The sequence below is a fragment of the Gigantopelta aegis genome, chromosome 10, assembly GCF_016097555.1.
Source record: "Gigantopelta aegis isolate Gae_Host chromosome 10, Gae_host_genome, whole genome shotgun sequence".
Classification (NCBI taxonomy): Eukaryota; Metazoa; Mollusca; class Gastropoda; order Neomphalida; family Peltospiridae; genus Gigantopelta; species Gigantopelta aegis.
This window is the reverse complement of record NC_054708.1, coordinates 67,212,221-67,223,325: the sequence shown is the minus strand read 5'-3', so window position 1 is coordinate 67,223,325 and position 11,105 is coordinate 67,212,221. Positions and strand designations below refer to the sequence as shown.

At 34.2% G+C, this 11,105-nt stretch overlaps 1 protein-coding gene across 4 annotated transcripts in view; it reads right to left on the bottom strand.

Moving 5' to 3' along the window:
- Window positions 1-4,819: 4,819 nt before the first annotated feature.
- The window catches only part of LOC121384215 (transient receptor potential cation channel subfamily V member 5-like), a 30,155-nt gene continuing 23,869 nt past the window's right edge, over window positions 4,820-11,105 (bottom strand). The window contains exons 13-16 of one of the 4 annotated variants that reach the window (XM_041514500.1): window positions 9,168-9,316; window positions 7,211-7,327; window positions 6,439-6,570; window positions 4,820-5,424 (exon numbers count right to left, since the gene is read on the bottom strand). In XM_041514500.1, the coding sequence (XP_041370434.1) occupies window positions 5,377-5,424; window positions 6,439-6,570; window positions 7,211-7,327; window positions 9,168-9,316 (446 nt within the window). In that variant the 3' untranslated portion in view covers window positions 4,820-5,376. Of the gene's footprint in view, window positions 5,425-6,438; window positions 6,571-7,210; window positions 7,328-9,167; window positions 9,317-11,105 lie in introns of those variants that run through there. The other 3 variants (XM_041514501.1, XM_041514502.1, XR_005959358.1) reach the window with 3 other exon arrangements.

Sequence of the window (11,105 nt, the reverse complement as noted above, 5' to 3'; positions counted from 1 at the left end):
TCTAAAAAAAACCTGTCAGAATGACCATATGTTTGACGTCCAATAGCCGATGATAACATAAAAAATCAATGTGCTCTAGTTGTGAAATAAAACAAACTTTACTTTTTTCTTTCAGAACATAATATCTAACCTAGCGAAAGTGAGTTGAAATCAATACAATCATAGGCGTAGGAGCGTTTCAAAAGTTGGGGGTGGGACCGTTTTTGTATATAACTTGCAAGGTGACTCTCTTTCCCCCCCCCCCCCCCTCCCCACACACACGGACATTTTGAAATTTAGATGGCCTTAAGACACGATTTCCTGGTACCTGAATCCTACATTTAGCTACTTGTAACAATTATAATTACTTGTAATAATTATATGTGGAGTAATAATGTTTAACGCTTAACAGACACAAGGTCAGACGGCCACAAGGGAGATTTGTATAACCTTCTTTAATTACATAAATAAAGGTATGACTTTTGACAAATTAAATTATTTGTTTTGGCATTATTGAACTTCTTTTTTTTTAATATAAATTGTTTTTGTTATTGGATCGGGGGAATTATTTTTTAGGAAAATATTGGGGGGGGGGGGGGGGAGAAAAAAACATTGTAAAGAGAGATGATCACATACTGAAGGTAATGGAACTAAGTTTAAACCTTTGTTAAATCTGAATGACAAAATAGTATAACGTAGTCCACACTATATATCTGCACAAAACAGAGTCGAAAAGATGTTCTGGTAGTCATGATTTCTTTTCATTAATCATTACCTGGTGCATCGTCGACAGGAGGACTGCCACCCCAAGGATATCCTTAAAACTTGTCTATCTGAACGCACTGCAATATTAATAAACTGTCCAACTCATTTACATAGTTCATGTCTGCTACTGCTGTTGTATTAATATGTTTACGATGTGTTTCCCCCACCCTCACCCCCCCCCCCCAAAAAAAAAGAAAAAAGAAGGGAAAAAAAGGGCAATTGTTCAAAATTTTACCAGAACATTCCCGTGCTATGGCATCTAAGCCTATATTGTGTCTGTCAGTCTCCGCTTTCTGGCAGTGAAGAAACAAGACATTGTTACGACGTTTCTTGGTCATTGTGGATCTTAAATAGGTTTGCCAACGTTTTAAGACAGGAAAAAGAACGTTCCGCAAATGATGTTGTCACTGGAATAGTTGAATACAACTTCTATTGCATACTAATCAGGCGCGGATTCAAATGGGGGCCCCAAGGGGCCAGGTCCCCCTATTGTTGGTGAAATAATATACGTATATTACAGAATACACAAAAATGCTAACTTATTCCGTTCACCTGTCAAGGACCTTTTAAAAATTCTGTTTTTATAAACAACGAGTTTTGGGCCCCCTCAATTAAAAAATCCTGGATCCGCGTTTGCCAATGGCTGACAAAGTATTTTGATTCCAGCAGTTCTGCAACCGTACATCGTCAAAAACAATTATGATACTTTTAACAGTTTTGAGTGGGCAAAGCACGTGATCCTCCCCTCTCCCTACGCCTATTATTTTATAAAACGATTTGCAAGATATTGGCCATTTCACTTTTACTTCTTTTTTGACATTTATGATACACAAATTCAAATTAATCGATTCTACACATATCTATTAGGGTCTCGAGTCCGTTTACAGGAAGAGAACTTTCATTTAATTATATTTTTTAATGTAATTTTATTATTATGCTTACCGCCGGTTACATTATAGTATAGGGCTATGAGACGTGAAGGGAAACAAAAGTGGAATGTGTGGATTACAGTATTATCAATGGCATGATTTGGCATCAATGTTCAGCGCTAGAATTAAGATGCATAATGCTATTTTACTTTATTTCTTTGTCTTATTCTCATCTACATGTAGTGTCGGGTACTCTGGTCCGGATCGAGTTTGACCCTTGAGTACTCGAGTCCAATATTTTTGACTCGCGGAGGCCCTAATAATAATGAAATAGTATTTTAAATTCGAGAATATAAAAATTTCAATAGTTCTATGCTGGCATGTTATTCGCTGAACGTTTAATTGCGTTGTCTGTTTTTGAATGAACGCCACCTAGAGTAGACCTATCAACTTAAAATAGCGATGGCTTATCCAATCTGCCACTGACGCCAGCACCAGTAGGCCTACTGTGGACAAATTCAACACACATAGGAGCTACGGTGCCCCCCCCGTTAATTATTGGTCCATTTAATGTGTTGAAAAGATGCATACCCGGACCATCACCACATACTGACACTTTAAGAAATGAAAAACGCGTAATTTTAGAGCTAATAAAAAAACGTGATTATTCCTGCTAACTGGGGTAGCCATTTTCTTTTGTTTTCGTTGCGTCGGAAATTCTAGCTTGGGGCGAAGTTACGTCAGCTCCGACCAACTCCTGTATGCAGTCATTTACAAGGTGCTTCGCTTTCATCAACCCCGACTTGTAAAACAATATAAATGACTTGATAATATAATAAACTATTTAACTAAATATATTTCAGTTTGCATTAAGAGAATAAAATGGGGTTGTAATATTTTTCTCTTAAAAAAGCCAAAGAAAAAATGTATATTATTAGGACTATTGGTATGCTATGTTGGAGCAAAAACGACCACTCACGATACCCAAGTGATGTTTTTTTCTTTGTGACTACATAGTTGGTCAGTTCTGTGATTTTTGATAGTAAAGTGTACTTAATCAAGTTTTACAGAATTTACAGTAACAAAGCATTATGGCTGATAATGTCCATTATTATTTTAGGGATAGCAGGTATATCCCAATACCCAGTGATGTTAAAAAAATACAGCCTGTAGGTAATTATGTGTCTAGACTGTGGTAATTAATGGCTTGTCTACCTACAAATATACACCTGCCAATCAGGAATCGCAGGTGGAGGACACTGAAAGTACTGGTATAGACCAATTAACTAAGAAAACACTCTGTTTATCATTTCAGTACGTAGGTTATCGCATGGACAAAACATAATAGTTATTTCGACACTTTGACAATGGTAGTTTATTCTCTATTGTAAAATAATATATACTTGTTGCTGGATTATTGGGATGGATATTATTACAGAACATTGTGCAAAAATCAGGTACATTTGTTTCTTCAGTTCTAAGACTAATTCCTGACATGACGCATTAAATATAACGTAACCACCGGCTTGCCAGTGTGTGTATTCACTGGGATGGTACAAAATGGCTGCACCCGTTATATATAATAGCCGTCACATTTGACAGTTTTATTAATTAAATATAATATTATACTTGTTGATATTAAGAAATAATGTGCATTATATATTGTTGAATATGCATACCAGTCCAAAAGCCTTGCGTGAGCATCCCTTTAACATTGGCTACCATAGTTAGTATGGTTTCAAGATCATCAATCCATCCATATTTTGAAAGAACAATGTGTCTTCTGAAAATTGGAGTGGAGGACTTGAATAATGAGTACTGGCTGGAAACACATTCATTAACATTTAAGTCAAAAAAGTATGTAAAGAGGAAAAACAACAAAACAGTCAAACAATACATATTTTAATATAAACTACCGGGTATATATTCACAGTAATATGATACAATAAAATAAAAAATATTTTTATTCAGCAGTTTGAATCAATATAAATATTTTTAAAAGGTAAATACTAGTATCTTTGACAATAAATAAAACATGTATAATACTAATGACTTTTGATATAAAAATTAAGCAAGACAATATATTATACATGTGTATATTAAAAAAATCTGTACAAAAGCGTTTATTCTGAATGGAGTTACATGGCAATATTGGGGCCTTTTAACAAATACGGAATGAAATTCCAGTGAAAGTTTTTGCAATAACCACATTTAACCCATAGCAGGCCTAGTCACAGTTTAAAGTGTGTAGAGATGTAGTTAAATAACAGTTTTTTCTTTTTTCCTTTTTAACCTGTGTTCCTACTGACAATACATTCAGTGTATTGACCGCACTACCACCCCCCAAAAACCCCCCAACCCAACAACAAACCCAACAAAAACAAACAAACCACCCCCCAAAAAAACCCCATAGTAGTCAAAGTAAAAGAAAACACAAGCTGTACAGAGATGGGCATAACAAAAATATAACTAAAACCTATTATGTTCCCTCAAATGTTGTTAGTTTTGTTTAACATCACCACTAGCACACACTGGCTACAGGATTTCAAACATTTGTTAATTTTGACAAAATGTCACTGTTGTCATGGAAAAAATAATGTCTATATCACGTCTTTCGACTTCGTCAAGGTCACATAAAAACAAAACCAAAGATGCTATGTATTAAGTTATATCAGGCTGGGAAGTCAGGTAGTAAATAATTAGGTTTTAAATCTAAAAAAAAAAAAAATCATCTAGCTGCTAAACAACATATATATGTTGACACTGAAAGCAGTATCTTGTTCTGTATCTACAACAACAGCATATCTCTGTAATCATTTTAAACACCCTTCCAATCAGACTTCAGTGCATCAGTCCAGCCGCAAAATATCTTGGCTCTTACAGTAACTTCAAGTATAGTAAAATGGAAAATGACTAGGAACTTTTGATTGACATTTAAGAATGGAATGGTTTACAGCAATTTGGCAAGTCTGGACTGAAGATGAAGTTATAGTTTGTTTTGTTTAACGACACCACTAGAGCACATTGATTAATTAATCATCAGCTATTGGATGTCAAACATTTGATAATTCTGACACGTAGTCATCAGAGAAAACCCGCTTCATTTTTCCATTAGCAGCAAGGAGTCTTTTATATGCACCTTCCCACAGACAGGACAGCACATGCCACAGCTTTTGACCAGTTGTGGTGCATTGGTTGGAATAAGAAATACCCTATCAGTTGAATGGATCCACCAAGGTGGTTCGATCCTGCGATGCAAGCACATTGGGGCTCTGACAGAGCTAAATCCCACCCTGGACTGAAGATGAATTAAAAATAATATAATTAGTAATCTGGTCACATGGCATTTACCCTGATTATTTTTCTTCACAAAATTATGTCACTGGAATTAGTGTTGGAATGACTTCTTCATAAATGTTCATACAAAAGTGATTGAGTAGCTAATATTAATATTCTTTCAAGCCACTCTGCAGATAAAATAACAAGATGGATAAAGATATCAGGAGAAATGGACTAAAATCATTCCTTTCTATTCCTTTCTTTTTTTCGTTCTTGGTAATGTCAACCAAACTGTAAAACTGTTTGATTGTTCACTCGACCAGGTTTTAAATACTAACGCAGCAGAACATGTTTCTTTTCAACACATTAGGTAATGCTGTGTCACTAGAACTTATGAAAGCAGACACATTTCTAGTCATCTAATACAAATGCCCGTTCTGGGCTAAATGCAAGGACACAGCTGACTTTGTCTCCACTATAACAGCTATTCTTTGCTTTCCCTGAGCAGCCTTAACTTCTCTTTTTCCGCTTCCTGTAAAGAAAACCACAACTATTGAAGTTTCACTAACCTAAGAAATGTAAATTAATGAACTGTAATCAATCATTGGCTATTTGTGCTATTACCAATAATATAAAGAAACAATACAAATATATATATATATATATATATATATATTAAATTATTATTTATATAAGTATAATAATAATTCTTGTATATAAGTTATAACCCACTATACAAGTCACAATAAAGCCATAAAATTAAGACTCCCCCACTTTGATATGGTCAGAATGTGCTGAGGATCATAAACAATTTTGAATGAAGAAAAAATCAATTAAATATAAAATCTTCTAGATCAACAAATCTTATTACAGATCACATATCTTCATTTATCATCTATTAAAGGCTTTCATAGGAGATATCGCTGGCACTATAATTTGCGATATCTCCTGCGATATTCTCCTAGGAGATATCGCTTCTTTTGTTACATCACTGTGTACAAAGCACTTTCGATCTACTAGTTAATGAGTCTACCACTGTCAAATATAGTGACATTCAACCCACATTATTAACATAGTTTACAATTGTCCCAAATGAAAAGAATAATAATTGATGATAAAAAGAATACCCCCCTCATGTCTTGTGATATCATAATTTATCAGTACTCATTGATAAAAGTATAAAAATCTTCGGCAAGCCTTGGATTTCATACTTTTATCAACTCGTGCTGATAAATTATGATATCACAAGACACTCTGGGAGTATCCTCTATTTAGTGATCTATAGTTGGTGAATATTTTGGACTCAAGTTCTCAAAAGATGTGAGTGTTGCCTCACTGATGGTAATGTGAAGTTAACTATGAAGTTGGAAGTTCGTTCCCATCATGTGTGGAGAGAAACTGAGGACAATACATTACCATCTGGTGCCAGTAGGAAGTTCATTCCCATCATGTGTGGAGAGAAACTGAGGACAATACATTACCGCCTGGTGCCAGTAGGAAGTTTGTTCCTATCATGTGTGGAGAGAAACTGAGGACAATACATTACCGTCTGGTGCCAGCGGATATTGAGCGCCCTGTTCTTTTCATCATTGTTTATTGGCTGTGAGTACTTGATCAGCTGCTGTTTCCGCTCCTCTGTCGTAACGCTCTGTTCAATCACCAGGATGATCTTTGCCCACTGTAACATGCACTCAATTATTATTGTTCATAAACAAAAATTAACAATGGTAACACACGTATATTGTCCATATAAAGAAAAACTTACTAAATAATACATGTTGTCTAAGAAAAAACATACAACTGTAATATTAACACACAAATATTTTCCATGAAGAAAAAGTTACCTCATTGATACAAATACTGTCTATGAAGAAACATTTACACAAAAATACTGTGCATATTTAAAAAAAAAACATTATTAGAGTAGAAATTAGCACACTAATATTGTCCATAAAGGCAAAAACATATCACTGTAACATTAGCACAGCAACAGTGTCCTTGGGCAAATATTTACCACTGTCATACTCGTATACTATCCGAAACAAAAATAAATATTTAATAAAACAACAAAAAACACTTAAATATTTACATGGTTCAGATATATCTGATGGGTCTGCTGTTTAGAGGGTTCCATTTTAGAATTCAGAGAATTCAGGACATTAAAACCTGGCCAGTTTTGACAGGATTCCTGTTTGTCAAGGGTCCGGTTTAGACAGGTTTCACTGTACAAATAGCATGTAGTTAAAAGTTTGGAGACTTTACTAAAACTGTGATCAGTAGGGGCCAAGTGGAATAACTGATTGAGAACTAGAACTAACCTGTCTAAACCATTCTTTCTGCTTCTCATTAACGAGCTGGTATGTGTTCCCCATCATGGCTATCAACATGTTCACCAACAGGAGGGTCACCATGATCATGTAGATCACAAACACAATCTGTTATAGCAACAACAAACAGGCGTTATGACAACACAATCCAATATCATGATAAGCCAACTACTGCAGCCTCGATGTCTTAAAATATATTAAAAGCACAGACTCCCTGTAATGCCCGCCTCCTATTAACATGATTCTATGCGCAATTTATCATGGATATTTCCACATGGTTTTTTCATATCTCTATTTTTGCAAGTGGTTTACTACACAAACTATATTTACTATATTTGACGCCGTTGAAGGGTACTATTAAGCCTCTAGTAAATACTTTGCATTAAAAAACTTGCACATGAAACAACTGCTCATCAATCAACTTTTTTTTCCAGTGTGTTGAATGCCTGCACCGAATGTGTAGATAGAGAAGGTACTGTGTATACGTATTGAATCGATAAACTCACATTAATGAAAAGTGGGCCTAAGACTTTACTTAGAATAAATTAATTTAATTATCTTGTATCAATGTGGATGTTTTTAAGTAAATGTCAATAACCAACATCCTCTACACTTTGCCATATTCAAGCATAATTTGTATGAAATAATTTAAACACTAAAATAGTCCTGGGAATACAAAGTGCGCAATAAACATTTTATGTCATGAACATCACTATATTATAAAGATATTATCATCAGGTTTGACTGTTACCATCATATACTGATAAAAAGAATTAAGGAAACACTTTGAAATGAAACCAAATTTTAATTAATTACTACTGTAGTAATATCTGTATATAATCCAAAGATGTAATGTGTGACTGAATGCCAATTCTGTGGGAATGGCTGCCAGTAACATGGTCAGTTTCCTGATACTATGAATTATGGTTTTGGTTGCACTCTCTATTTGATGTGTGTATTTATGGAATCCCTTATTTCTTTCCATCAGTATATATTATGAATATGAACTATGTACAATTCCTAATGTAAACACAATGGTGACAATACCACGGCCAATGCTTATAAAACTTAAAGTCTAGACTTTAATAAAGTCTAGACTTTAAGGTTTATAAACACGGGGCCAGAAGCATCTAAAACAGTCAAACTTGTTATAAATGGCAATGTATGTCAAATACTTTTGGAAATCAGTTGGAAATGCATCACTGCTCACAGATTTTATCCACGACCCTTGATTAATACCAACTGATCAACTTTTAATTACACAACTGGTTACAATATACGAGAACTTAGGAAGGATTTTAATTATTAGGACAATGAACCTACTGTTGGGTCTGTTAGCATAGACCTAACAAATATGGCTCACGTTATACAACCAATAGTTTTGGGGATTTTTACATACCGGTACACATGAAAACAAATCCAATCTCTATCATATTTTGCCTTTATAGACAAAAGTTTGACTTTTTATCTGATCAATATACATGTACTGTAAATCAGGAAATGTTAGCCAGCATAAAAATTTATGAAATTAGCAAAGCCATACAAGACACTAATTTTCATGACATTAAATTTCAAGACACGTACAATACTGTTCTGAAAATGTTTTGTGTGAATTTTTTGCCAGTGATTGACTGAACACAACAACACCACTTATATGTTATTGATTAAACCAAAACGATAGCAAACAACAATAGTAAGCATACACATTTACTAAATTGAAGTATGCTGTAACCTGCATAATGTCAAATATTTCAGCTGATCCTATAACTTTATTATTATTATTTACTTTTGTAAATGTGTCTGATATGACAACCTCACTGAGTTTTATATTGCTAATATGTTTGGATTTCACTAAATTTTAAGATTGCTAATATTTTATGATTTACAGTATTCGTTAGTGCATCTATGTAGGTTTGACTATGGGAAAATGGGTAAGGCTGGTACATACTTGTGCTACTTCTTTGAATGGGGAAGGAAGCCTTAAAAATTCAGCAAACAAATCATCAAAATCTCCCACTGACATCGAAAACATTCCCACAATGCAGTCTAAGGGGTCAGAAAAAACACTGTCCATTTTACGAAAAGGTATAAACATGGCTGAAATTAAAAGATTAAATTGTGCAATCATGACTAAGAAAACAAAACCGTCACAATTTAAATGTAAAAATCCTTTTCAAACAAACAAAATCCATGAAGAGTGATTGTTTTTGTATTGTTTCAGGTCCATATATAGTTACCAACCATATATGAATACTTTTCTCTCCTTTATAACAAATAATTTTACCTTTATATATGGTTGGTCTGTCAATTCTTTTGGGTCTTAAATCAAAAATGATTATAAAAATATAGTCCAAGACGTAAATTTACACATAATTTTGTATGCCATTATCACTTTTCATTGAACATTGATCAGCATTAAATATTTCACTGCAAAAAACTGTATGGTGTCTGCAGACTAACAATTCATAAACAGTGAACAAGTTGGAATACAGTATGCGTTCAGCTATTCTTGGATGTCATTATGCAGAATATTTTTCATAAGTAGATGTTTGGAGGCAGATTTTATAGTATGTAGGTTAATGGAGGGTGTGTGGCGGGGGGGGGGGGGGGGGTACTTTAGTTTGAAAGTCAAAACTGAAGATAGAGGTAAAAAAATATTTCTACTCCACACACTAAAGGATGACAGATATTCTCATTACTGAAATCTATTTAGAAATATGATGATTTAACAAAATACCAACTACCGGCCTCGGTGGTGTCACGGTTAAGCCATCGGATATAAGGCTGGTAGGTACTGGGTTCACACCCAGTACTGACTTCCACCCAGAGCAAATTTTAGCGACTCAATGGGTAGGTGTAAGACCACTACACCGACATCTCTCTCACTAACCCAGGGCTCGAAACTCACCAAAAAATATGGTGGCCCAATAAATAATAATGGATGTTGGCAAATTATGGTAAGAGAACCACGAGCATGATTTTAATGTGGAATACAAATATTAAAAGAACATCACCCACATATTATTTGGACGACTAACACCATTATTTTTTTAATATTTAAGTCGTCCAAACAGGATATTGCCGACCTGGCCACAGGCCATTTCGATCCCTGCTAACCACTAAAAATTAACCCACTGTCCTGGACAGACAGCCCAGATAACTGAGGTGTGTGTATCCAGGACTAAATGATTGAACCACGATTGGATATAAACACAAAAAATAAGGTGAAATCAATGAATGAATACCAACTTCATTTCTCATCAGCCTGTCATGGGGCGTAGTGTTACAAGTGTATGTCTGCAACAATGTAGTCCAGCAGTGAAAACATGAATGCTGATCAACTTATCAAGTGCATTAACATAATTATTAATGTAGAGCCAAACTGTTTTCTTTCTTGAATATTGTTTTATAACATATTTCTTAAAATAGCACTTCACACGATAAACCCAGCTTCTCTGAATATCTTTTATTACAAAAGTAACTGTAATACAAACACAAGAATACCCATTTAATTATGTTTTTCCTCTTTTGCTATCACATGCAAAATAAAAATGTACTTGTTGTAATTGTGGTACATAACCCCAAAATTTTCTTTCAATTTCAGTATTTCTGGATTAACACTGAATTAAAAAAATTCTGATATGAAAGTTGTACAAATTATTACTCAGTTTCGACAAATGTTTTTAATGTGAATGGTAAAACTGATAATGGTGAAGGATTTAAAATTAATTAAAACAATGTGGCACTACAAAACAAAACAAAACAAACAAATCATAACTGTGATGGAACTTTTGATTTAGCAACAATGGTTAATAATTCTGCAGTGCTGAAAACAAACTCATGAGGAAGAGGGTATAACATTTAAACTAATTTAGCAAAAATGTAA